The sequence below is a fragment of the Maylandia zebra genome, linkage group LG2 (assembly GCF_041146795.1).
Source record: "Maylandia zebra isolate NMK-2024a linkage group LG2, Mzebra_GT3a, whole genome shotgun sequence".
Classification (NCBI taxonomy): Eukaryota; Metazoa; Chordata; class Actinopteri; order Cichliformes; family Cichlidae; genus Maylandia; species Maylandia zebra.
In genome coordinates this window covers 20,676,266-20,704,228 of record NC_135168.1, presented here as the reverse complement: position 1 = coordinate 20,704,228, position 27,963 = coordinate 20,676,266, and the positions used below count along the sequence as shown (strand labels likewise).

Here is a 27,963-nt window from a genome sequence, read left to right as displayed (position 1 = left end):
ACAGACTTTCACTTTGCATGTTTCGTTCTCATAAACTACTCAACGTGAAAGACTGAGGAAGAGAGTAAAGAAAAAGAGGAAGGAAAAAAGCATCAGGAGGAAGGAAATGAGATAAGAAATAAATGCTTTTAGGAAACCGTCATTCAGTGAGACAGGGAAGAGCCTCTGTGATGAGGAGGTAGGGAGGAAGCGAAGGAGACTAGGGAAGGGGATGAAGCGCAGGGAGGAGGAGTAAATCAGTGTTGGAGACTGACGCGGAAGAAGAATCAGCCTCGGAAAAGGAAGAAGAAACCCGAAATGAAAGCAGCCCCCCCGTCAGGGGGACTTCACACTTGTTGATTGTCGTCGGTCTCCAGTACTGAGGCGCTTTTTGGACTTCTTTTCCACCGATTTGTTGTGTCTTTCTGTGGGCTTGGACCGGCTGTTTTGGGGGTGCCTGGCTGGCTGAGTGATCGCTGAGACTGAAAAGATCACCCATCCATTTCACAGACTTCACGCTGCTGCGGACACACTCGGCATCCAGTTCTGCCCGATCGATATTTCATCATTTATTCATCCACCTTCCTTAGCAGGGAGCTTCGGGAAAGTGGCCGAGCAGGGCGCCCTGTCCTCCGCGCTGCGCCGCTGGGTGGCACCGCTGTCTCCGGGCGGAGGGTCTTTCTGATCGCGGGGATCGAGAGCAGCAGACGCCGTCGAAAAGGATCGAAAATCCAGTATTAATCTCTCACTGGAACAGCTGTCGTGTATTTTGGAAGAGTGGCTGGTCGATAAATGTGCAGGGAGTTTGTTTTTTAACGAGCCTGTGAGGCGGGATTCTCAGACAGCACACCGACCTCGGCGCCCTTTCCGCCGGGCAGCACCGCTGGCTCCAGCCGGTGCGATGACCGACCCTCCACGGGGCGACACCGACGTCACAATCGCCATAAACTAAGCCGTGAACTGGTGGCCTGTTGTGTGTTTTAGGACCTGGATAATTATCTTCCAGAGCGAGGGGGAAAGTCCAGGACACACACCGAGCACGGCGCCCTTTGCCGGGCTGCGCCGCTGTGTTTGGCCCGGTGGGATGTCTCTCCACTACGGGTGAACTACTTCCTAGACATCCAGCCCTTTTGGCACCAGGAGTTATCGCAGGGCGAACCCCGTGTTGTCGCCCTGCTGTTGGGAAGTTTTTATAAGAGGGGGGGCAGGAGGACATGGCGGACTCCGGCCGGCCCAGACCGGCGGACCCTGATGCCGCAGAGAGCCGGACAGCGAGCCCGCTGGCCGGGAAGAAGAGGGCGCAGCAGTCCCCCGGACTCCGGTCCAAGTACCAGAGCTCTGCACCGGGTCACTGCTTTAAGAAAGTCACCCTGACCAAACCTACCTTCTGCCACAGCTGCAGCGACTTCATCTGGGGGATCATCGGCTTCTTGTGTGAAGGTAAGACAGCAAATATGCTTTATTTATCGGGGTCATTACTTATGCACGAGATCAAAGTTCAGCTCGTGAGCTTCGCAAGCGCACATGCGGTTCTCCCCGCGGGAACCGAACCAAGCCTGAGCTGAGGTGTGTTTAACAACGTGATGAACCCGACTTACACCGATACCTGCCCCGGACACGGAGCTGATCCGCTTGAGGAGGCCAGGCTGGATCCCAGACCGTATCCCAGTCCGACCTCAGGCTGCAGCTGGAAACTTTTACAGGATAATGTGTGGTTGCTCTAAAAGTCTGTCTGCATGCACCAAAACATGCAACATCTGCAGTTAACCAACACAGACAAGGGCCCATTTGTTCCCTTTTTCCTTTCCTGTTCATTTTCTTCCTCCTTTCCTTCTCCTTGCCTCCTCTTTTCCTTTCGACACATCTTAATCATGAATTGGGAGGAGAATCAGAGAGTACATCCAGCACACCAACACAATTCAGTCTGCCCAGTAACACACTGGTTTTGCATAGTGTGTATGTGTGTGCACTTAAGTGTGTGTGCATGTCTAAAGGAGGCAAAGTGTCTATGGCACAATTGGAGCTTCAGTCAAGTCGTGATTTACTTCCTGTGGTTGTCATGGCAACAGGAGACTGGCAGGGATGCTGGTTGTTGGAGGGGTGTGAGTGTGTGTGTATTTGTGCGTCTCTGTGTGAGTGAGAGCAGAGACCATCCTCTTCATCACAAGCAGCATCAGATGCATTAAAATGTGCAGCAGCGCTTCTGCTCACTTACGTAACCTTTCTTCTTTAAGCCGTCACTTGGATTAACACAAACCAGTGATGTCATCAAATTGCCTAGTCCGCTGCGTTGTTAAAAGCCCATTTTCATGTTTCCCTTTACCTTTATGTAAAAGGTGAACCGAGTGGACTCTGACCTCCGTAGTCTTTAGTATAGAGGTCACAAGGTCAATCAGGTGAGCTACAGCGGTGCCCTGGAGATGACTTCTTAAACCTGCATTTGTTTTAATGGCCAGTGGGGAGGGGGTGGGGCTGCATGACAATCACAGTGATGGCGTCCAATCGAGTGAATAAGACATCAGTCACACAAGCTTGGAGAGCGGTGGAGTGGTTGATGGCTGAAGCCTCAGTCACACAGGGCTGCAGACCAATCAGTGACCCCCTGGCAACCACCTGTTGCTAGGGAAAAGCATGTATTCTCCGACCAGTTGGCCAAAGCCTGGCTGTGATTGCTTTGGTAGCGAGGATATTGCTGCAATCACTGTTTGATGGACTTGTGCATAAACACTGCCCAGCTGCTCAGGAGCAGGAAACTGGAAACTGTGAACACAGGAAACACGGGCTGTTTACCTTCAGAATAAAAGCTCACCTTTTCAAACATGTTGGCTTCAGCGTTGAGGCACAATTTTAATTTCTGTTTACTGCCGCTCGGCATGTAGTTGGCGAGCGTTTGCAGACGGACGTGAAACCTGCTGGCAACCACACAAATCATCCAGCTTCACCCAGCACGGGCCAGCAACCTCCAGGAGTCGCCGCCAACCAGTCACTGAATGCACGTTTCCATAACAACCAGTGGTCTTATCACGTCCAGGGTCATTATAAATAATTAAAGTTGACATGAAATAACATTTTTGTTGAGTAAAGTTTAAACAAACGTAGAGGACCTCTTTGTATCTGTTTGGTAAAAAAAACTCTGTAGATGTTTAAGGAAATTGATGCTTGGCTCCTTTGACCTTTAACCTCAGTGGACTCTTTCCTGATGAGTTTGTTGTCTCAGTCACTGTTTTCAGCTTTTATTGAATAAAACATGAAGTTTATTTTGTAAAGTGGGGTCCCATCAGAGTCAGAGAGCAGGATGCGTGTGGTTTACTCGGTTTCTCAGTCACATCTACCCCTCGCTTGCCACAGCCAGTTTCAAAACATCAAGATGGCTGTAGAACAGGACTTCACCAACCGAAGGGTGATGTCACAATGGCCACATCCATCTTATATACCATATATGTCCGTTTACGGCTGTGACTGCAGCAGTAAGTGAGCTAAAAGCAGAAAAAATAAAGTGAGCACAGAGCACAAAGGGCAGCCTGGATTACTGTACATACACTGAGCTCATTATGAGAAACTGTGTGTAAAAGGAACGGCCACTGCTGGGACAGGAGTACAGATCAGAATAGATCCCGTTTTGGTTACGTATCTCGGTGAAAACACGGGGCCGCGACAGCGGCTGTTCCTTTGTGACCAGAGCTGCTGCGAGTGCTTATCACGCACTGCTGTAATTTACATGTTTCCAGCGGCAGCACCGCCAGGAGCCACGAGCACCGACTTCTTATAAAAGACGGTTGCAGCCACCATGTCACACACAGGTTTGCACGCAGCATTCAGGAGCCTAAACTTTGACCTTTTGGCTGCTACCATGTTAGTTTGTTGGAACAGATAGAAAAGCTATAAAAGAGCAGGACACTGATCAAACGTTCAGGCTGCAGAAGGTTTTTTTTTTTTGTCTGTCCAACATTTAAAATAACTGACTGATTTAAAATCAGTCAGTGAAGCTGCAGGAAGCAGAGAGCGACTGTCTGATAAGAGTCAAGTATGAACGTTTGGATTGACATTATCATCAAAAATTCATTCAAACTGCTCCTCATCAAACACATTAAAGTTTTAGCTGTGATATCGTGGACTCTGAGCAGTCATTGCTGAGTCACCGGCTGTGAGAAAGTGCCTTCATCGGGGCTGTTAATGACCCGCCGGAGCTCCTGGACAGGAAAAACCTGACTGATCTCCTCTGGCCTCGGTCTGCCACTCTGTGCTGGTTGTCTGGATGGTGTGCACAGACGTGCTCGCCTGCAGCAGGTTTTATTGTTCAAACTGGCCAGAGTGAACATTTGAGGTTTACCACAGTGTGACAGCACAGGCAACAACACGCACACTCACTAAATGTCACTTCAGCACACACAGCGAGAGCGGACGAGGTGCAAACGTGACCAGCAGTCATCCAGCTGACAGCTTCCTTTCTTCTTCCAAACACATTTTTATTGTTCGCTCTCACGGTGTCACGGCTCCACGCCGCATCTCTTCCACCGGGCGCTCGAGTGAAAGCGTTCTTATCTGAGCGCTGCAGGGCTGCGGGGTGGATGGGCGGGTGGAGTATTGGAAGTAAAAGCAGCAAGAACAGATCAAAGGTTTCTGCTTTTGTTTAACTCTATTTAACTCGGCTGAATTTGGAGGCAAATACAAGTCAGTACCTGAACTCTGACCCCCTCAGAATCAGCTGATGTTTTTTTATGTGCAATATCTTATTTACTAAAGCAGCTCAAAGGTTTACCCTCATAGTGTGAGTATTTTCAGAGTCGCGGGCCTGTGAGGGACACAGAGGGTCCAGATTTGATGATTTTTAATTGTTTTCAGCATTTTTGAGCTCTCATAACATCAGGAGATATCCACGAGGTTATTTGAGGCCTGAAAAACAAATTTAAGTTGGGTAAAAAAAACCCAAATCAACTTTTTACTGATGGGAATCACCAGACACCCCACGGTGGGACATTATCACTGTACGACTGCAATACTGTCAGTTATTTTTTTGCTTTAAAAATTGTGAAGCACAAACAGACCGAGTTTATAGAAGAAAGGAGGTCGCCGTCCTGTTTTTACTCGCGTGATGAGCTATTAGCTGCTCTGAATTCAGACTTGTCTTCGTCGAGCTCAGCGTGTCCAGCTTTGGATGGTTTTTCAGTTGTGGCAGTTTGACGTAAGGCTATCTCAGGACACTGGTGCATGAGACGAGCCCTCTTGTTTGTAGTTTTATCATTTGGTGTCCATCTATCCACACGATATGACAAAATATCACGATACTGTGCTGATTTTTCTTTTACTTTTTACCCACTCCAAGCGTCACAATCTGAAGACAAAATCAGTCTTTTTGTTCGGTGCCGCTTTGTCTGCCTGTGAGCATCAGTATCGTATCATAGTTTCAATAAAAGGCTTTAAAAGTTTAACGTCAGGCAGAGGAACAGAAACAAGCGTCGGTGCCCTGCATGTCCGAGCTGCTTTCTGAGAAACCCCCGAGGTGTGCTGGAGGTAACGTCAGCTGTAATGAATTAAGAAAATCGTGCTCCAGGTGAAAGTGATGGTTTGCAAAATTGCACTGAAACTTTTTGAATCTGTACCTGTTTAATTCATGCCGTGCTTTTTTATTTTTTTTTATGTTTGTGCGACGGCTGTATTTGTGTTAATGCCTGCTGCACACACGGTTTACCACTGAGATGCAGAGATTATCATATAAATATCATAAGAAAAAGCATCTCTTTAACAACAACTCAGAAAGCCGAGAGAAACCCCGACAGTGTTAATGGTCTCTGACTGTGCTCCTCTGTCTCCTCCTCAGTGTGTAACTTCATGTGTCACGAAAAATGCCTGAAGACGCTGCGGAAGGTTTGTTCCTCCATGACTCCGTCTCTGGTCCAGGTGAGTATCCAACATACGCTCATGCTCCAAACTCCAAATGAGCCAAAATGCGTCACTACAGACACGGGACAATGTTGGCCCGATGCGTCTGGAGTGGGAGCAACGAGAGTAAAAACAGGAGGAAGGTGCTGTGTGAGAAAACAGAGAATTTACATTTATTTCACAGCCAGTTACTAGTCCGTACAGACATTTGCACATCTATAAAACCTTCCTGCATTGAGAATACAAAGCAAACGTCGCTACAGGATGTTTTCTGTAACATACACGTGGTAGTTGGTTCGGATTGGAACCGCACCGAGACCATCTCCTCCAAAATGTCTCAGTGTCGTTGTTTTGGTTCGCACCCGTTTTAAACAGACTAAACACTGCAGGTGAGGAAACACCTTTACTTTAATCTCTGGACCCCAGTCCGGGAGCCAATGGGACGAAGGCAGGGATCCCCAGACGTGATGAGATGGGGTTTATTTTTACACCTTGCAGGGCTGAACTTCTTTAGGCATTACCCATCAGAGAACGAGAATGCAAACACGATCAGATCAGACATCAGCCGGCCTTTAACCGACCAGCTCCCCGGTCCAAATGCAATTATGCTGATGTGCTCAGCTGAGAGTCTGGTGCATTTACTTGTAGAAAGTAGGCGCCATGTGCGCTGCCTCCTGCACACTACACCCATGCATCCACCCGCATCTAAACCACACAGAATATTTCCAGTAACATGAAAGCATCTGAAGAGGACTATTTCCTGCTCGCTGCTGCATGTGAGCGAGGAAAACTGGAGAATATTCCAGTCTGATTCTCACAAATGTGTCATGAAAAGTTCAGCTGCGAAAGTGGCTTTATTGTAACCTCTAAGTGAGAACTGACTTTTTATGTAATTGTGCAAACAGGAGACTAAATCACACTGTAAGCCACAATAAGACTAATAAGCTGATGTTACACGGTTACACGGTATACCGTGTATACACAGTAGGTTAGGATCTTTGGCTTTGTGTTCACAGCTTAAAGAAAAGTTCAAATATTTATTTAAACTAACAAGTAAACAGTAATTTAATATTTCACAATAAGGATTTCCAGCAGTCCATGTTTGTCAGTCCGCACGCTCAAGTGGTTCAGAGTCGCTTAAGTTCAGGTGTGTGTGTGTGCGTTTGTGTATAGCATTTATTGTTAGCAGTACTACCCAGGTAGTGTGTTATATTGAGCTCTCATAAGCCAATCTGTCCAGAAGCAACGCAGCTTGCATCACAGGTGGATTAATTTGTCTTACTCGCAAAATTTCATTTGATTTAATTCACATTTTCTCGATTGTGAACAGCGGCCACATGAATCCACCACTTACTGAATTGCGAGAATGCAACTCATTGCTACAAAACGTGGCTGCAATGTAATTTATACAAAGACCGCTTGTACAGTACATTAAACTTACTTCCTAGCTTACTTAGTACTTAGAAGTACTTCCTTCCTACTCTAAGCTCACAAGTAAATAAAAAAAATAAATAATACAACACTTAAAAGAAAACTAATAGAATTTACATACTTAGCTAACAGGACTTAGCTAGCTGTTAGCACTTAGCTAACAGCTAGCTTGTTATGCTAATTATCCTTAAAAATAAAAACAGAGGTATATCTGGATCAAAACAAAAAGTGTTCTCATTTACCAACAAGCAGAAGAGTAAAAGCCAACTTTGTATCTTCAACCATAACTTTTTAATCAGGACTAAAGAAAAAAAAAACTCCAGATGAGTTGCTCCAAGAAGCATAACTAGCATCAACGTTGTTCTCCTGCGCAACTCAAATTCACAAGCACCACACAGTGTCATAGTGCCACCTGCTTGCATTCCTTGAGTTAATTTTATCAGGCAATTTTTGTGAGTTAGGGTTGAAACAAAATGCTTATTTTCAAATCCGGACCTGAACCTCTCACAGACCACCTGTCCACTCTTTAATAAGTATGTCTGTCATTGTCTCAGGATCTAAGTGACATTCAGAGCCCTCAAAGAGTCTGTTTACTGTAAATAACAGTTTAGAAACCAAATCAGAGCAGGGATTTAGCTTCTGCTGTGGACTTTATCACTCTGTATTGTAAGAAATGAAAAGCTGCAGAGACTTCATTGCACTGAAACAAGTGGATAATTGTGCTTCCAGTGAAGGTGACATTCTAGAAATGGCCCATGGTGAGTGAACAAACTCTACCCAGCAGAACAAACCAGACATAATCAGCCAACAAAGTTATAAAATGAAAGCAGCAGACCTGCTTTGTTCTGTCAGCTTCACAGTTTGCTCTCCAGCCCTTCTTTTTATTGTCTCCTTCACTTTTGCCGCCTCGCTGAAACGCTACACACGCGCCGACACGATGTTTATCGATCAGCACAGCACTGATCACTGAGCTTGACTAACTGCTGCACCGATCAATAGCCCTGCAATAAACACGAGCAGGCGGCAGCAGTGGTGTTTTCTCCTCACCTGCTTTTAATGTGAAATATCCTCAGGCTCCTTGTTATTGCTCAGGCAGCTCTTGGGTCAGGTTTAACTAAAGAGCGTTCAGTATTTCTACCCTCCGACCTGACAAGCAGCAGCTCCATTATAAGCACAAAAACGGCGCGGCACAAAAATAATCAAACAAAACACAAATGGAAAACAACAGCTCAGAGTGTGGTCTGTGTGGTGCTTCACGTAACATACTTTCACTAGACACACTGAAGTGTGATCCAGGAAGTCCAGTTTGGAGGTTTGGACACCAAAACACTCAGCTTACAGAAATATGATGGACAGTTACCAGATTATTATTACAGAAACCAAAACCTGAAGGCAGCAGGGTCCCTCAGAGGTTTCCTACATGACAAGTATCATCATGATCTTCTTATCACCTCTGATAGTCGACTGGTATCTGTGCTCAGTGCAGTGTTTGATGTTGCTGGCCACAACATTGTAATGAAGAAATTAGAATACGCAATTAGCATTAAAGGAAACGCACTGTACTAGTTTGAATTGTATTTATGGGATACTTCCTGGTATTTTGCATGCAAATTTTGTTGGAGATTTCCTCAATCACCTAAGGGTCTGTGCTGAAGCCAAACTTTTTACTTTATACATGCTTCCCTAATGTAATATTATTAGAAAACTATATATTTCTATGTAGATGATAACCAGTTATATTCATCTATGACATCATCTGACACAAGTCAAATTGTATTTCTCTCGATAATGAAATGTCGAACAGTAGAGATGTGCCATAGCAGAGTAACAGAAATGTGGTTTTACGTACATTCGGTACAAGTTTAAGATCATCTGAATCAGCATAACAAAATAATATGGTATCATCTGCGTATAACTTTACATAACACAGTGTCATCAATATAAAAACTGGAAAAACAACTGAACCCATAACTGAGCCTTGTGGGACACCGTTAAGCATTAGTTATCATTAATGTCGCCGACATCTCTTCCCAGCTCCACGGCTTTTCAGGGGCAAAAGTTTAAATAAAGCTCTAAAAAAATGTCATATATAAACATCAATGTGCACACACTAATAATAAGATAATGTGTAAGTAAATGATTAAAGCACATTCGTGGAGTAGAATTAAAACTTAATGTAAATACACTGTGAGCTGCCATACGGCTGCGTTCACGTTGTTCTGGGGTGTTTGGCTCTCTTGGATGTGATGCAGCTGCAGGCCTTCACTCTGCCCCTCATGTTTGAATGTTATCTTCTTACATAACCTGTCATGCCGCTTCAGTGGTGGCTCATTATAAATAAAGGATTTGGAAAAATGCAAAACTATAACAGATCCCTCTGTCCTGACGGTCTCTTTATTCATTATAAACATTTCCACTCGGTCATTACAGTAAAGTACACAAGCGACACTGAGCGAGGAGCGTTAAAGTGAAGGAAAAACAGAGCAATAAAATGCATTTAATCATTTCTTTTTAAGAAATGAAGAGAGGTCATTGGATCAAACATGGCAATTACAACAACAACAACAAATAACAGCCATGATATTTACAGCAACATTTGTAAGTCAACATAAAAACTGCAGCCAACAGCTGTATTTTGATGGGGACTATTTTAATCAGAGGAGCAATGCAGATTTACAGACTGTTTGGAGCAGCAGGAGCAATGTGCTGTTTTGTTTTTGGGATTTTGTTTTTTTAATTAAGCTCTGTATTCATGGACAGCCAATAGGCTGGAGGCTCAGTGTTGCGTTTACTTTGTCTGTTTGTTAACATACATTGCTGCTGCCCCCTGCAGGTGCCGGTGGCTCACTGCTTCGGTCCCGCCGGTCAGAAGAAACGTTTCTGCTGCGTCTGCAGGAAACAAACAGAGGGAAGCACGGCGCTGCGCTGCGAAGGTCAGACCAGCACCATCACCAAGTAGACCAGTGGATTAAATCTCATGAGTGACTTTTTTATTAGCGTGTGTGTGTGTTTGCGTGTGTGTGTTTCAGTGTGTGAGCTGCATGTCCACGCTGACTGTGCCATCTTCACCTGTGCCGACTGTCGCAGCTGCCAACTGGACGGGATTCTGGAGCAGGTATCGCTTTAAAAAATATCAGTATAAATATAAAGTGTTTCCAACAGTAAGCTGGACTAAAACTACGTAGGCCAATGCTACAGTTTTCAGTCTGACCTCATGGGGGCGCTACTGCCTCATGTTTCTTGTGCCTAAACTCGCAAACAGTGACACAGAAATGTCACTGAAGATGAGGACTTTCTCTATGACGTTCACAATCAGATCATAAAAGGGCCGAACCAGAGAAGTTCAGTCAGTTTGGTTAACAAACGGGCTCTTCTTAACTGGCACAGAGATGCTGTGTTAAGGCCGTGTGTTATGTTGTAATGCACAAAAACACCACCAGAGGGCAGGCTCTATAGGTGGAAGATGCAGCTGAGCTCAGCGAGCTGTGAAACATGACTGCTGGAAGTAGTTTAGAGTAGACTCCAGCTACGTGATCTATCAGTGAGCCGTTTGGCACATCGATCGCTTTAATAATTATTTTAGGTAGTTTAATAGTTTATTCTGATCCCTCACATCCATAGCTATGACGACTTTATTGTAGATTTTTATTGTATTTCTTTTTAAAATACTGACTTTGTTAGAAGTAACACAAGGCCTCTGAATTTATTCTCTTATATAATACCTGCTGCTCTCTGGTGCCAGCTGAACCCTCAGCGTCCACTCATCTCGCGGTTTTGGTTGGTGCTTGTGCAAACCTGAAACTGTGTCTAACTCAGTTAAAAACACAAACAGGAAATAAAGCAGTCGTGGTGGTCGTCTCAAAGTGTTCTGCATCAGTGTTCTCCATCTCTGTGCTCCTGCAGTGAGCGATCACTGAGACGTGCTGAAATGACCTTGTCTCTCACGCTTCATCCCTTGCTTTGCACGCGAGGTTACCAAAAAAAACGGGCGCATGGCAGGGATGCTCTGTCCTCTGGCATCTGTGACATCATTTTTTGTGACAACAATGAAAACGATCAGTCACTCCTTGAACTGAAGAGCAGGAGCTTGAGAAAGTTCATGCATCAGTATTTTCCACTAAAGGAGAGGGAAGTGTCACCAAATGCAGACTTTGTGATTAAAACTGCTGTGAATATTGAAGTGTAATACCATGTGCACAAGATGAGATAGTAGATATTTCCACCTTAAAAAAACGAAAACAAAAATAATTGATAACTGAATTCCTACCTGACAAATTTTCTATAGTTTGAAATGTAGGTAGCGCCCACTGTGCAGCTAGTCTACAATAGAAACTGGGCTCTGTGAAGTAGTGATATTGATCAGGTCCAGTCAGTCTGACTTTAATCAAAGACGTTGTAAGACACTTCAATGAGGATGTCTGCTGTCGGTTCAGTGTGTGTAGCTCGATCAAAACCCATCGATCGCTCACAGTCTGGATAAAAAGTGAAAAGCATGAAGCTGATCTCCTGCAGAGCTGATGATGGCAGACAGGCTGACAACAACCCCGGGAAGCTGTCGTCGGGTTTCAGCCCATCTATTCACACAGTGCACTTTTCTTTTTCGGTGCTTTCCTCCTCACAAATATGACATTTCATTTTTACATCCTCCTCAATTAGCTGCGGCTGATGGGGACTATTTTTAGCGCTGGACTGAAACTCATTCTTTTCTTTCTGCTCCAGGATACATACCACCACCACTGGAGGGAGGGAAACCTGGCGTCAGCGGCAAGGTGTGAGGTTTGCCGGCGTTCGTGCGGGTCGTCTGACGTCCTGGCAGGGATGAGGTGCGAGTGGTGCGGCATCACGGTGAGAATCAGCGAAAAATGTGTCAGTGTTGATTTCCTCTAGGGTGGGGTTTAGGTTGGGTTTCAAGCAGCTCAAGTGCTAAAACATGCAGTGCCTCTAACGTCCAGCAGAGGCTCCAGTCCAGTCATGACACCTGTACAGTTGATGAATTAAATTCCATTAAGGTTTAAAGCTTCACCCCAGCTAACTGGAGTCCCTCCATTCCCAGACTATTCTCTTCCTAAATTTAAATTGAACCTCTTTGAGATCATTTAGCTGTCTCTGGTCCTGGTGATACAGAAACTGTTAACAAGTAAAGGTGATTCCTGAGTCTCCACAGATCCACCTTACCCCATAGACCAGGGGTGTTGAACTCCAGGCCTCGAGGGCCGGTGTCCTGCAGGTTTTAGATCTCACCCCGGGTCAACACACCTGAATCAAATGATTAGTTCATTACCCTCTGGAGAACGTCAAGACATGTTGAGGAGGTGATTTGACATTTAAATCAGCTGTGTTATAGGAAGGACACATCTAAAACCAGCAGGACATCGGCCCTCAAGGCCTGGAGTTTGACACCTGTGCCTTAGACTGTATATATAAGTTTCTGGACTCAATATGAAATTTCAGCTGTAGTTTTTTGTGACCTCTTTGGGAACCAAGAGCACCCATATTTGGATCAGAGGGTGGCATGCGTTATCAGCTAAACTACCAGCTAATGCTAACTAGCTTGGTTATCAACCTAATTTACTTACTTAGAAATGCTCCAAAAGGCTCCAACAGCACAAACACAGTCCAGAGGTGCAGTTCAAGTGAAGCCCTGCTAGCAGCTAGCTGAACTGTCAGTCAAAGAGGCCACGCCCCTAATAATGTAAATTTTAACACTGTACAGGTGTTATGAAGGGGGGATTAGCTACAGATACTAAAGCAGTGTGTGTATCAGGCTGTAAACGTGTCTATTTCTGCTGTAAAGTTTTAACATGGAGTCTGTGGGGACTGACTCGCTGCTGGAGCCCCTTGTGGGCGTTAGAGGAACTGCAGGTTTTGGATTTGTCTTCCACCCTCAGACGATGAGGCTGATAAAACTCTGAGATCACGGGTGTTACATGATGTTTCACTTCCCTGAGCTTGGTGTGTGTAAAGTGACATGTTGCTTTCCCGCCTGCAGAGCCATGCAGCATGTTACCTCGGCATGCCGGCAGAGTGCACTCTGGGACGTCTGCGCTGCATGCTGCTGCATCCGGCCTGTGTCCGCCTCGACTCCAGAAACTTCAGCAAGATGCACTGTTACCGCATCGCTGAGAGCTGCAGCCACGAGCTGGGTATGCACACAGTGAACCCCGCCTTACAGAAAATGTTCACACTTCAAAAAAAATAAAGATTTACATCATCGGGAGTTAATGGGAGGCAGGTCTGCACAGCAGGAGTGAAACAAACACACATATGCTCCTCCAGACCACATCCTTTGACGCTACTGACACAAACTGTGTGAACCGCAAACGCTCGGCTCGTTTCCTGACAGCTTCACTGCTGATCTGAGCTGTGAAACTGAAAAAAGATGTTTTTAAAGAAGTCAGGATGTGAATAGTGCAGACAAACATCCAAACGCCGAGAGCTGAAACACGAGCCCCTGCAGGTTTCAAAGGGCCAAATCGCAAAATTCACAAAAACACTTCAGGGTGTTTCTGTTTTCCAGAGAATTCTTCCAAAATAAAACTCTTAACAGCAAAACAAATCAAAGTCAGAGCTCAGGAGGCTGCGCGTGAAGAAAGGCAGCAAAGTCAGAAACAACCAGAGTTCATTTTCATCCTCCAGACGATCTCCAAAGTCTCACAAGATCTGAACTCACTTTTCTACTCTGTTTGTAGAAAGAGTTGAGACACTGGAGATTAAATACAGAATTTGATGATTTTAAAATCTGTATTTTATTCACAATAGAACACAGAAAACATATCAAATGTGTAAACAGAAAAATAAGATATGAGCTAAAACTCACAGGTTGGTGAATCTCTGCCCATCGTTACTTCTGAGAAACTCTGCCTCTCTAAGATGCTCTTCTTATACCCGCTGTTTCTTTTTAGTATTACTTACGTTTCCAGCCTTTTCTTGCTGCGTACCAACATTTTGAGACTTGTTTCTGCCATCAAATTCAAATTGAGCTTATAATTTTTGGGAAATCTCTCAGTTTAAACATTTGTTCAATTGTGAATAAAATATGGGTCTATGAGATTAACACATCATTGCTTTGTGGTGGTTGGTGTTGTGCTTCTATGCTGAAACACCAACTGTTGTGGTGCTGTCAGAGTCCTTTTGTATTTTTTAATTGATTGCTGATGCTTTGAGTTGATGCACCTGTATGAAAGGTGCTGACAAATAAAGTCAAACAACAACTAACAGTAATAAACATGGAGCTGAGACAGACACAGCGGCCTCCTCACAGTGATTGTAAAGACGTTTGTCTTTTTCTTTCTTGGCTGGTGATATTCTATTACTTGACAAATCCACAAACTAAGATTTCAGACGTCAGGCTCTAAATGAGAATAAGGTGAGCTGCTGATCTGGGTCTGTTTCAGGTTGTTCCAGCTTGTTGAAATCTGATCAGGAAGTTCTGTGTCCAGTAAACTGTCTCACCTGACCGGCTCTTTTCCTCCATGTTTCCATTAGATAACTCCGATGATGCTGATCTCTCTGCTGCAGCAGCGCCAGCGTCCAAAGACGGTCAGCCGGCTGCCTCAGAGTCAGGTCGGTTCACCGTATGTCTGTATACAAGCTCCCTTTGTGTTTCAGAGGTTTTATTAATGACCGACTGGTGGATGATACAGCTGTGGAATAACATTTCTGCTTGCAGATGTTGCAGTCACATCTGGTTGTGTCTGGTTTGTTTACTGTGACCCACAGGTAAACAGTTTCTCAAGGTGTTTGATGGCGACGATGCAGTCAAGCGCGGTTTCTTCCGACTGGTCTCAATCACAAAGAATGAGGAAGTGGTGGTAAGGGCTCTGCTTCCTCCCAAAAACCTGACACACACACAGACACACACACACCAAGACAGGTACTACTACCTCTTCTACCACCGAAATCTCACACAACTTTCATGGAACACAACTTTCAAAATAAAAGCAGTGAGGTATAATTCTGTAAAAGCTATTTTTAGTAATATGACACAGAATGGTGTCAGAGGAATATCCCGAAAACCGTGACTAATCTTGCTTCTCAGTAAGACTGTGTCTAACTTTGACCTTGGTTGGATTTGAATATTAATTAAGGAAAGATTATGAAATGAAAAACCAGGATTTACATAATTAAATAGTTACAGATATGAAAGGCTTAAAACCCCCAAACTTATGAGTAAAGTCAAAATTATGGTGTAAATGGTTTAAAAACTTTTCATATACAAATTAACAATAAGTTACAATAAAAACAAATCAAAATTTGACTCAAACTTAAAAGAAAAAAACAAATCAATAAATTAGAAGATGACAAATGATAAAACTAAAAAAAAAATAGTCAAATTTCTTTGATTAAAAAAAGTAAGAATTCTTTAAAAAAGTTTAAATTTTGTCCCAAAAACAGGAGAACAGTCAAAGTTCAGATTTTAAATCTTAAGTAAAATAAATTAAATAAATAAAATTCATAACTGTCAAATGAAAAGTCAACATTAGGTACAGCAATAATTGAGAATATGAAAAAAGATTATGAGCTAAAGAGTAAGGCTTTTAAGTAGTGACAAATTGAAACCAAAATAAAGACTGTAAACTAGAAAGTGAGTTAAATGCCTGAAAAAATATACTTCTTTTTAGGCATTTAAAAAAACAAACAAAAAACCCCCATAGCTCTATGATACCTGTGTTGTCCTGCAGGAGGCGGCGCTGAGGGCCTTCTACCTCCCCGACGACCCTCAGGACTTCGAGCTGCACGAAATCGGCGGCCCGCAGCGTCTGCACAGCGACGACATCCTGAACCGCAACGGCAGCCCGGACAACAGGAACTCGCTGAAGGACGGAGGCGACTCGTGGCTGCTGAGGGCAAAACCCCGAGTCACTGAGGTCATCAAGGTGTACACTGACTGGCCCAAGTGAGTTTAGTCAGGACTCTGTCCACCACAAGAAAGCAACCTTTTGTCATGTACTGTGTATAAGAGATGAACGTAGCCACTGTGATGTCACCCACTGGTTGAATCACGAGGTAGCCCCGCCCACTTTGATTGAATCAAAATTTCTGACATGATCATCGTCCTGTATATAGTCCTTCAAACGAATGACTAATGAGACCATAAACGTGTACAGCCACAGTTGTTTGCAGCCAGAGGAGTCGCCCTCTGCAGGTCATTGGATTTAATGCATATTTAAGCCCATCAAACCTGGAAGCTACGTCCACCGTTACACATAGAGTCCCTGGTTTTTGTCAACTAACTGTTTTTGTGTTTCAGGTCAGGCGTTGCTTTCATTTCGGTTTCCGTCTCAGACAGCAGCACGACGTCCTCGGTCCTCGCCGAGGTTCTCAGTAAGCTGGACAGACAGGTAAAATTACAAGTGTTAGACGCGTCCAGGCTAATATTAATGCCTGAATGAACATGAGCAGGACATTTGAGCAGTTTATACTTCAATCGGCAATTTGAGCTGTTTATGTAAGTTCAGCCCTGAAACCACTGATGGTGTCGATGATATGTGCGGTTTCAGGAGGAAGATCTATCAAAATTCTCTCTGCTGGAGGTCTGCATGAGCAGCAAGCAAGGTGAGAACTACCCGCATGAGGAAAAACAAAATCACATTTTGGTGACTGTGAAGAAAAATAACCCAACCTGCAGCTGACCTGGAAAACGAGTATGAGCACTGCGGTAGAGCACATATTAATGCTGACACGATGATGATGCGGTGTTATTCATATGTCCCTATTACATCGTTTATCACTCAATCACGGGCCTCTTTTCTACAGCTCGACCAAGCAGGACCAACTACAGGAACCATATTGTTCTTGTACAGATTTAAATCTTATTTTATTATCACTATTAATAAAAACCATTCATAGATTTAAGTTTTAAAAAAAAAGCTTTGTCTAGAAAAACAATCACTGATTTCAAGCTTTTCATAGAGTTCAGCATTCTGATGTATGAGCCACACCTATACGTCTACAATCTTTTATTTAATACTTATTTCTGGCGAAACTTTACACCGGAGTACCAGTATGAAGGTCAGAAATTGCAAGGGTAAAATTTTAATTGCAGATAGTTTAGATTACAAATTTATTTATGGTGAGAAAAAAAATTTAAGTCACCGATTAATTTAATATAATATAATATAATATAATATGAATCAGGTTTTACAATCTTACTTAAATCTTACTTTGTACAGCCATTAATAAACAATTATTGAAATAGTTTTTTAAATAGGCTACGCCCATATTTGTTGCATTTCTGACCACGCCCCCTATTTTGAGATTGCCTTTAAGCCACACCCAATACAGCTTTTGATTTTCTTTTGTTTTATGTTAAACTTACTTTTTGAGACGCTCAGCCAATATCAAATTTCAGCCATGTTCTCAGAGAACATGCACGATCACAATGAAATACATTAGGTCTCTAGAACACGTCAGAGTGGGGTTTTTTTGTAGATCCATTTTTGAAGTGGTTCGTGGTCAGCGTGGAGCTGCTTCTGGCCCATGAATATTTTCAGCTCAGTTTAGTGTTTTGAATACTTCACCCACACCTGAGCTGCACACAGTACAAGCCGCTGTCATTCTCTTCATTTTAAACATTACGCACCTTCTTCAGCGCTTCTAAAACCATAAACCTGGACCTTAGAGCAGAGCGTGGAGTCTTGCCATGCTCTGCAGAAGCTCTATGTGATACCGGAGAAGGTCATGACCTTTCTGTCTCTGTCATCCAGTGCAGAGACAGACGCTGACTCCTCATGAAAAGCTTCGGGACAAACTGCGGGAGATCAGGAAGGTAAGAGGACAAACAAGATTTCATGAACTTTCATAAATGCCAACGCTGAGAATAAGTGATGCATTTAATTGTTGCCTTTTGCACATCCAAAGATTAGTGACTAGCCACGTGTCTGAGGTCAGATTATATGAATATATTCGATTATATTCACCAAGTTAGGGTAAGGTTTTGGTAGCGCCTGCGTGTCATTCTGTCTGTAAACACGATAGCACAAAATTTTTTGAATGAATTCTGATAAAACTCTGTAAGAGTGCAGAGTGGGCTGGTGTTGGCGGTCCATTAGAGCTTGGCTTACATCCACTGAGGTCTTTAACTTCATGATTAATTGGTGGAAAACTGACTTAGAAAACATGGTTCAACATATAGAAGGTCTCGTCCAACATAATTTGACCTCTGACCTCTCCTACAAGGTCAGTAGATTGATGTGAAGGTCACAGTGGTAACAGGAATATTTACAGCTTTCTAAAGCTACGTTTCCATTGTTGATTGTGTTTATGGTGGAGTGAGTACTGTCAACAAAAAGAGGATGAGCTGCATAGTTAAAAGTATTCTGCAGTATAATGTTGTATAAAAAGTTCTGTTTATTGTCCTGTTATTTACAAATCAGTATTTATTATCCGTTACCAGCTCCTACATAATGTTTGCTACGCTCACCACAAACCTCTTGAAGTATGTTTCATAAGAACAAAGAAAAGAAGTGTTTATGAGCGTTTACAGCTCAAACACAACATGAGGAAGAAGTGCACCGCAGCCTGCTGATGCTTGATGTGTCGACAGATTTAGCCACACTGACCTCGGGGTTGTTGGTACACAGCATCGTTTCACTTCTCTTTTTTATTTTGATTATACGCTTTTAACACCCAGCTTTAGTCTGGAGTTTAATTTTAGTTACTGTAGTAACTCTGACAGAGACACGTGTCACTAAAATAAACATCACTTTTTTTCTTCTTCTTTTTTTTGCATTATTATTATTATTATTATTATTATTATTACTTTAGTTGCAGGTATATAAGTCTGCTAAGCTGGATATCCGAGCTGCAAATATAAACATTTTTACAGTATAAAAATAATGGTTTCTGCAGAGGGTGACACTCTTTGGTTTCTCTGTGGCAAAGCCGCCAGCATCAGTTAGCTGATTCTGCTTCTTTCGGCGTCTCCTGCTGTGCGTGGTTAGGATCTGCAGTCCTCGCAGGGATTTCAGTCTCCTCTCGCTGTCAGACGTTTCCATGTGTTAGACAAACGTGTTAACCACTCCACTGTGGAGCCACTCGTTATTCAGTTTGCAAAATTCATCTGCAGGTGTTTACATAATCTTTTATTTTGTCTGCATGTTTTCTGTTTTTGTGACCATCGAGAGGGAGAGGGAGGGGAAACGTAGAGATGACGGGCAGGTAAAGGTCGGGGACTCGTGGTCTGCATCCTAACCGCTTGCCTCGAATTCAGTGAGCTTTGTGGTCATTCCTGCGTAGTGCCTCAGTTAGATCGTAACCATAGTACAGAATAAAAAGATGGTGGACGCACCCTGACGTGGTGATGTGGCGTCGCGCTATGTGCAGGTGTCTCTGCGGCAGATGAATCAGACTCGGTTCTACATCGTGGAGAACAAGAACCGGGCGGTGCGGGTGGAGCTGCTGATTGGAGGGCTGCCCCCCCTGCTCACCACAGAAAAGTACACGCAGCTGATCGAGGAACACCTCGCCATCAAGAGTGAGTCGCTTTAAAAAACGCATGCTTTCCTTCTGTGGCGCCCTCTGGTGGGTGGATATGAACCAAACGTGATTAAAGCGTGTGACGAAGTTAAAAAGTGAAGCTCTGTTGTGTTTTTATTCAAACCGAAGTTTTATGTTCAGGCTCATTTCCCCTTAACTGTTAATTTCAGGTTTAATTCTGCCGCTCTGACTCACCTGTCCTCCTCTTCCTCTCTGCAGGTCACCTGGTCACCATCAGCAATTTCTATCTCAATCAAGGTGAGTCGTCCGTCATGAAAGCAGCCTGCTGGGCAGGTTTGAGGACACATGTAGTCTTTCCTGGCCTCCTCCTGCTCAGATCACCTTCTGTAGTTTTCACACTGGTTCTGTCCCACGAGGACTTCTTGTGTCCTTATGGGTAAATAAATTTGAACACATCTTACTGAATTTATGTCAGAAGAAATCTGTGAACTGCAAGCTAACCATGGTGAGAGTGGGAAGCAGGACTCGAGCGTCGCCTGATGGACAGAGACGGATAAATACATGTTTCTAAAGAGGACGGGACTCTCTCTGAAATGCGCTGCTGTCCAGATCAGTTAAATGGTCTTCCTGACTCACTGACGCTCACTTATGAGGTGTGATCAGAAAGTTCTGGGGAGTTTTCCATAAAAATCTAAAATCTCTTTTTCAAGGTCATCTTCAGGTGCAGCTGAACTCCTGTGGTTTGTTGAAATGGTGACTCTTCAGCTGTATTTTTCTCTGTGCTCAAAGGTGCAGTGAGGTAAACCTGCTGAGCAGGTAGGGTGCGTTGAACACTGCGTTGAGTGGTGGCATCATTGGCGTCGTTTCCTTCGGTTTTCTCCGTCAGAAGTCTGTGTTCGCTGTGCAACCCTGGGGGACAAATATTTAAAGAAATGATGATAACGCTGACGGTCACACTGCTGGCCCGATGAACCTCAAAACCATGACTTTGTATTATTTAAGAGCAAATTCTTTCTGATCACACCTGGTTTCCTGTCTCAGTGATGAATGTTCATATTTAACACAGTCAGAGTTTCTAATGATGAGCTCAGTGCGTACAGATCCCACAGCTCAGCCTTAGTATGCTCTAAACACTTGGTTTCAGTTGGCTTTTTGTACCATTGGCTCTATATGATGTCACAAAGAGTTATATTCCTAATATGGTCATCTCAGACCTACATGCTCCACCCCCTTCTGTTTAAACCTATAAGGTATGGCTGTCTTAGAAGAAAGTTAGCAGCAGCTGATTTGAGATAAACTGAGGGTCTGAGACATCAAACTCAGATTTTTCCTCTGTGTGTGTGTGTGTGTTGTAACAACCCTTTTGGGTTATAGCACCACTAGGGGGGGGTTGCCCTACTGTTGTAGTAGTTGTGGGGGTCTCCTAGTGGGTGTGTGTTGTTAGCGGCAGCCATTCCATGCTGCTCATGTTCCATTGTCCGAGGAAACACCTTACTGTTGTAACGGCCTGGCGCCGACGACTACCGAACCCCGCACATGTATGTATGGACAGAGTAGAGCCGTGGAGACCTGGCTTGTATGGTCTTATGTTGCTGATAATGAATAAAGGTCTGTTGTTTAATTTAACAGACTGGCTTCGAGTTATCCGGCTAACCTCCACACCACATGCCCGCTGGACCTGCTAGCCGCTCCTTCCTTGCCAGACTGCTGTTACAGTGTGTGTGTGCGTGTGTGTGTCCAGGTGCGGTGGTGTTGCAGATCTCGTGTTTCGCTGAAGCGGAGAGGATCTACATGCTGACTAAAGATACTTCGATCAACAACAAGACGCTCACCTCGCTGGTCATTCCGGCGATCACGGTAACTGTTGTTCAAATACGCCTCATTAAACTCAGGCTCTGCGAACACACTCTTAGCACGAGGAGTTTTGGTGTCTTCTTACCGAACCGAGCAGATGTAATGAGGCTGCGGTGCTTAAAGAGCTCCAGGAAAATCTCTGGAAACAAGCACACTGAATAAAACCATTCAGCTTCCAGATGTCTCTTACCTCTGCCCAACATCTCACCAGCATCGGGTTTTCCTTTCAGCAGAACACGCTGGGAGCAGACGTGTGTCCTCTGCTGGTGTTTGTCAACCCGAAGAGTGGCGGTCTGAAGGGGAGAGAGCTCCTCTATGGTTTCCGGAAGCTCCTGAACCCTCACCAGGTCTTCGACATCATGAACGGAAGCCCGCTGGCCGGGTGAGGACAACAGCACACCTCCTCGGTGAAAGCAGAGGATTTTCCGACGCCGTCACTACTTATTTTATAGAAAAAATCATCACTGTAGACACAGCAGTGGGTTTGCAGTTAGCAGATCTCTTCTGATTTCTGGTGAACTTTTCGCCTCACTGGAACCATAACCAGCAATAAATTTACTTAGAGACGAATTATTGTTATGTACCCCTTCATAACACCTGTACAGGGGGACGTTCTATAACTCACCTTACAGTTTAATTATTAGGGGCGTGGCCTCTGTGACTGGAATAAATGTGCTGTTGGAGCCTTCTGGAGCTTTTTTAATGCAGTTATCTGACCAACCTGCTGTGAGGTTAACTATTTCTAGGATTTTATTTGGATGTTTTTTTTGTTTATCTGTGTCGTGTCTAATTCAGCTAGCTATCATTAGCTGATAACTTAGCTCCACTTCTGGGAGCCAAATATTGAGATAATATTAAGGGTTCAAAATGGTGGAAACCAGTGGGTTTCACATGTAGTGTGTGACACTTACTGGCAAACCTGGCAACATTTCCATCAGTATGCTGCAGACCGGATTTATCACCATCAAAGTTAAAAGGTGATACAAAATGACGTTTGCCTGTTTATTTATGATGTTATTGTTATAGTTTGTTAGTAATTGTTTAGGTTTTAACCTAATTTTTAAAATTTGAAACAGAAGAAAACTGAAGTGGTTGTGCTTTCTAGAAAGAGTTGCAAACAACCTCAACGCCATGCAGAACAACTGAAAATAAATATAAGACTGCAGGGGGATGCGACAGAGTACAAAGAGATGAGAAATTACCACAAAAAAGACACAAAACAGCTAACGAGAGCCACAAAAACCATTGCCAAGTAACATAAAAGCATCTCACGGAGCCACAAAAAGCTGAAAAAAAAGCATTGCAGATTCAACCCAGCAGCAAACAGTGAGGCTGCTTCCAGTCTGGGCAGGTAGTCTGTGGAGGGGTACCAATCTCCTAAAGACATTTGTGAAGTTTCAGTCGGTGTCAGAAATGTTCACCTCGTTTTAAATTGTGGTCATCGCAGTAAAACTGTCTCTACTGTTCGCTCTGCAGCCTGCACACGTTCAGGGAGGTTCCCCGGTTTCGGGTGCTGGTCTGCGGGGGCGATGGGACGGTGGGCTGGGTGCTTGGAGTGCTGGAGGCTGTAAGGCACAAACTGACCTGTCGCGAACCGCCCATCGGCATTGTACCACTAGGAACAGGTGAGACCAAACGCTGCTCCTTTTATTTGTTTTCTAATGCAGAGACGAGTTCCTGTTGAGTCGATTTGGGCACTTGGCAGTTTTTAACTTGCTGGTAAACAGTTGAGTTTGATTTGTGTCCTGTCAGGTAACGACTTGGCTCGTATCCTGCGGTGGGGTCCAGGTTACAGTGGTGAGGACCCTTACCACATCCTAGTGTCGGTTTATGAGGCTGATGAGATTCTGATGGACCGCTGGACCATCCTGCTGGACGCCCAGGATGTCTCAGAGGATGGCAAAGAGAACGACTTCTTGGAGCCACCCAAGGTCCGATCCAAAAGCATTATCATTATTAGATTAAGAGATAAAACATAATTTCCAAAAACCTGAAACATGTTCGTGGTCTAGACTTTACAACCAGGCAAAAGTCCATGAACTAACAATGGTCATGGTTAGTTCAGATGCATCTGTAACAGCTGGAACAAGAAGTTCCACTGACTGCTTCCCGAAAGCCAATCAGCTGAAAACATCCTGCAGTCTGGTCATTCTCCTGATGCCAGAAGTGAAGTACAAGCTTGTTGTTGCCATTTGATTCAGTTTCAGCTGCTCACAACTTTCCTTTCATACAGAACAGAAAGGATCTGGACTTCCTGGGAGTTTTGTTCATGTTAATTTGTTCCAGCTATCAGCTGAACTTTGGAGGGAGGTGGTTTTTCTCCTGGTGTGTAGAGGGGCTATGATGTCATCCAAAAACACTCCACTGATGTTTTTGCACAGCTGATGCCAGAGCGAGTTAGGAAAAACCCATAAACCCAAACAAACTGTTTGTTAATTTTAAGGATATCTATGAACTCCACAAGCTACGGTAGTTTCCGCTGCCAAGGTGGAGCCCAATGGTGGTCGATGATTGTTTGACAACAAGATTATGCACAAATTTCACAGAACCCGAAGGGAGGTGGACAGGACACCTCCCTTCAAAGTAAAAATGTAACAAGCCGTTAAATTTTGGGATCACTTTAGAGGAAAAAGTGAAATAAATCATATTAGCCTCGGTGGAGATCTCGGTTCTCTGGGTATCCCTGTAGTTCTTTTTGTTTTCACAAGTTAGGGTTGGTTTAACTTCGCTCAGGTTGTGGATGTTTCCGTTTTTTATACAGATGCTGTGGTGGAAAAAATGGATAAAAGTATCATGGAAGTATCTGTCTTTCCCTCAGATTGTCCAGATGAACAACTACTTTGGTCTCGGTATCGACGCGGAGCTCAGCCTCGACTTCCACCTGGCTCGAGAGGACGAACCCGACAAATTCACCAGCAGGTGAAAATTTATGAGAGAGCCAGAATTTTGTGGTCGATTGTAATTTCCCATTAAAGTTGACGCTTTATGAATAAGAGTTACGATTGTTTTCTAGTTGACATCTAGTGGTCATCAGTGGTATTGCACTTTACAGAAAGTACTGGTGCGTGTTTCTGACAGTGAAGACCACGTTTCCAATCAGCCCTTTTGCTTCCTGTCTTCCACAGGTTTCATAACAAAGGTGTGTATGTGAAGGTAGGCCTGCAGAAGATCAGTCACACCAGGAGTCTCCACAAAGAGCTGCAGCTTCACGTGGATGGGCAGGAAGTCCCATTACCCAACATAGAGGGGCTAATCTTCCTCAATATACCAAGGTAACACACACACACAGACACACACACAGACACACACACAGACACAGTCTTGACCTCACGTTCATCTTCTTGTGTGTAGTTGGGGTTCAGGTGCTGATCTCTGGGGGTCAGAGGTCGACAGTCGCTATGAGAAACCCAGCATCGATGACGGCCTGTTGGAGGTGGTTGGGGTCACAGGGGTCGTCCACATGGTGAGACAATTTAGAGTGAAGAAGTACAGACTGGTTTTATCCAGAGGGTTTACCACACTGTGTGTGTGTGTGCGCAGGGCCAGGTGCAGAGTGGTTTCCGTTCTGGGATTCGCATTGCTCAAGGGAACTACATCAGGCTGACATTGAGGAAACCGATACCAGTCCAGGTGGATGGAGAACCGTGGATCCAGCCGCCGGGACACATCATCATCTCTGCTGCTGGACCAAAGGTACACTCCGTTTGTCCCTGCACGGCTTCCGTAGTGTTGGTTTTTTTACTTTAGTGAGTGTTTTTTTCCATTTTTATAGAAAATAACATTTGAACATAAGACAACAGAAGAAGGACCGACCAAACAAAAAAACAGAAGGGGGATTAGGCCATCTAGGTAGAAGTTTGACATACACAAGGTTACAAGTTGAAAATTATGTACAACTCAGATACATATTATTACCAGAGGTAATACAAAGGAATACCACAAGGCTCTAGAGTAATTTCTCAGTAAGAAAACATTTACATTTCTTCCAGTATTTTTCACATTTTTCTGAGGACAGTCTCAAGGAGGTTAGTCGCTCCATAACGTGAATTTCGTGTGTTATTTCTGTCCAGTCCGAAACAGTTGGAGGTTCCCCATTCAACCACTTGCGTATTATAGCTTTTTTTGCTGGCTGCCTGTAATATCTGTAGCAGGTATCTGTCCTGTTTCTTCAGTCCAATTGTTATGTTGCCTAAGTAAATGACACTGAAGCTCCCCTCCACCTGTAACCCAGTTATCTGCTTGGTTCTTTCAACCACTTCTGTCCAGTAGGGGGAGATTTTAGGACATTCCCAAAAAATATGGAAGTGGCCTACTGAAGTATATCCACATTACCTCCAACATTTACTATGTTCAGCATTTTTACTTCGGAGTTCTTTAATCTTAGGGGTGATTTAAAAAAAAAAGAGAAGCTCTGAGTATTTTTCAAAGCCATGAATCGGAGCTTGAAGTAGTGGCTATGGTTTCACATATATTAGACCAATCTTCTTCAGATAGGTTTATTCTGCCTCTTTCTCCCATCTGAGTTTAATGTAAGTGGTAGAGTTTCCTTTCTATCTGTAGTATTGAGTAGGTCATAGAGATTTGTTTTTTTGTCAGTTTCCCTTTACATGCATCTATAAAAATTTGAACTAAAGGCTTTCTCTCCTTGGACACAATAGCTGTATTAAAGTGATGTCTTAATTGGAGATATCTAAAGAAGTCACCCCTCTCCAGGTTGTTACTGTCTGACATTGTTGAAAGGTATTTAAATCTTTTTCAGATGATATTTTCCAATATGCAGTAATGCCAAAGTTGCACCAATATTTAAACCTACTATCAATTTTGCAGGGGTGAATTCTGTGTCATATGCTGGCCAGTGTAGTATTCTTGCATCACTTTCAAACATTTTGTCTCTAAGTAACCTGAGCCAGATCCTCAGTGGTACTTTTATGCAGTTTGATACTTTGCAATAATGGTTTATCCCCGAGAATAGCCGGGAGAGGAACATTCCGTAGTGTTTGAATGTTTTTGCTTTGATGTCTCTTTACTGAAAGAAAACAAAGTTTTCTCGTTGTACTACGTATTTTAGTTTATTCAGGATGTTTGAGGCATGCACTCTTTGGTCTTTCGTAGTTAATTCAAAATAAAAAGCAGCTGGTTCTTTGACTTTTGTTTCTAAATTCACAAACTGAAATTGAAAACCGTGACTTCTGGAGTCATCCTGTTCCTCAGTGTTTACAATCACACCAGGGAAATCGTAGCCAGAGACTGTGGCACAACCAAAATTATTGTGACCGCGTGCAAAGAACTCACGATCTCGTCGCCTTTGAAATGGTTGCTTCAAAGACGGGGATCAGGTCTGCAGCTAGTCGCAGTCAGTTTCAATCTTGAAATCATCAAGATGGCAATGAAACAGCAATTAGACAGAGTTATCTCTTATCTGCTATCAGTCTGTGATTGGATGGGGTGAAGTTGGCAATTACATGCAATCTTTTTGTGAAAATACAGCGATTATTGTGATAATCGGCAAAAACTGCAAATTAAACTGCAGAAATTAACTTAAACTATTAAGTCCAGACAGATCCTCATGGATGCTAATGATTAATTCATGTGGTCTCCTACAGTTTGCATAGAAGTTACTACTCTCCCGATGGTACTTAAACTATTAAAAGTGTGATGCGAATGGGAAATGGGGAATGTCTTCAACGTAAAAGTAGAACCTTTTGTAACATGTTAAGTTCTATGGTAAAGAGCAACTTTACTTTGGAGATGATCTTTACAGTTGTATTTCCTGTAGTTTATCTTTACATGTAGCTTGTTATATATTATGTATACACCTGTAGATGATCTGTGTTTTAGTTTGGAGCCGCTCCTTGAATATGTTTGTGTGAGGAAAAAAACTTTGTTTGGGGGTTTTTAGGGTTACACTTCTGTTGTCTTCTGCTGTTTGTAGGTTCGGATGCTGAGGAAGTCCAAGCAGAAGCAGAAGAAGTCATCAGCTAACATGAGGGACGGACACTCGGATAGTCCTTCTTCCAGAGATGGACACTGACCCGATCACCCGATAATGGCCATCCTGTCTGTTATCTGCCTCCTGCTACTGCACATGGGTAACCGTTTTGGTGCCTGCAGCCAGCTGTGAATTCACTCATGTAGTTTTGCAGCGACACTAACGGGCCGCAGACGGACCACAGACTCGTGGACGTTTACCGTCTTGCAAAGTGGGAGAAAGTCATGGATCACTTGGGATTGCATTTCATGCCTACTGTCCAGGCGCCGACCATTTACAGAAATCACAGTAACCGTGGTTAATAATTCCACTCCTAACTTTTTTACTTAACAGTAAATAACTCACAGCAAGATGTCTGCATAGACTGCAAAATAAATTGTGTTGAATTTTGA

At 43.7% G+C, this 27,963-nt stretch overlaps 1 protein-coding gene across 2 annotated transcripts; it reads left to right on the top strand.

Annotated features, from left to right (window-relative positions):
- Window positions 1-163: 163 nt before the first annotated feature.
- On the top strand, window positions 164-27,963 carry dgkq (diacylglycerol kinase theta). Of its 2 annotated transcripts, none has more exons than XM_004552031.6 (23): window positions 164-1,419; window positions 5,798-5,877; window positions 10,124-10,223; window positions 10,320-10,405; window positions 12,010-12,135; window positions 13,280-13,433; window positions 14,776-14,853; window positions 15,010-15,101; window positions 15,972-16,186; window positions 16,541-16,631; window positions 16,791-16,845; window positions 17,997-18,058; window positions 19,615-19,765; window positions 19,987-20,025; window positions 21,470-21,585; window positions 21,813-21,964; window positions 23,059-23,207; window positions 23,335-23,513; window positions 24,401-24,501; window positions 24,708-24,854; window positions 24,934-25,045; window positions 25,123-25,275; window positions 27,515-27,963. In XM_004552031.6, exons 1-23 carry the CDS (start codon window positions 1,194-1,196, stop codon window positions 27,611-27,613), a joined length of 2,763 nt encoding a protein of 920 aa, XP_004552088.2. In that variant the 5' UTR covers window positions 164-1,193; the 3' UTR covers window positions 27,614-27,963. The 2 variants fall into 2 exon arrangements, with proteins under 2 accessions (XP_004552088.2, XP_004552089.2); XM_004552032.6 differs by having other exon boundaries at window positions 165-1,419; window positions 21,816-21,964.

What these genes read in the sequence shown, in the direction of transcription:
- dgkq (XM_004552031.6), top strand. Translation starts at nt 1,194, where the DNA reads ATGGCGGACTCCGGCCGGCCCAGACCGGCGGACCCTGATGCCGCAGAG. An exon ending in TGACTCCGTCTCTGGTCCAG is followed by an intron (nt 5,878 to 10,123) that starts GTGAGTATCCAA and finishes TGCCCCCTGCAG; the next exon opens with GTGCCGGTGGCTCACTGCTT. An exon ending in AACTGCGGGAGATCAGGAAG is followed by an intron (nt 18,059 to 19,614) that starts GTAAGAGGACAA and finishes CGCTATGTGCAG; the next exon opens with GTGTCTCTGCGGCAGATGAA.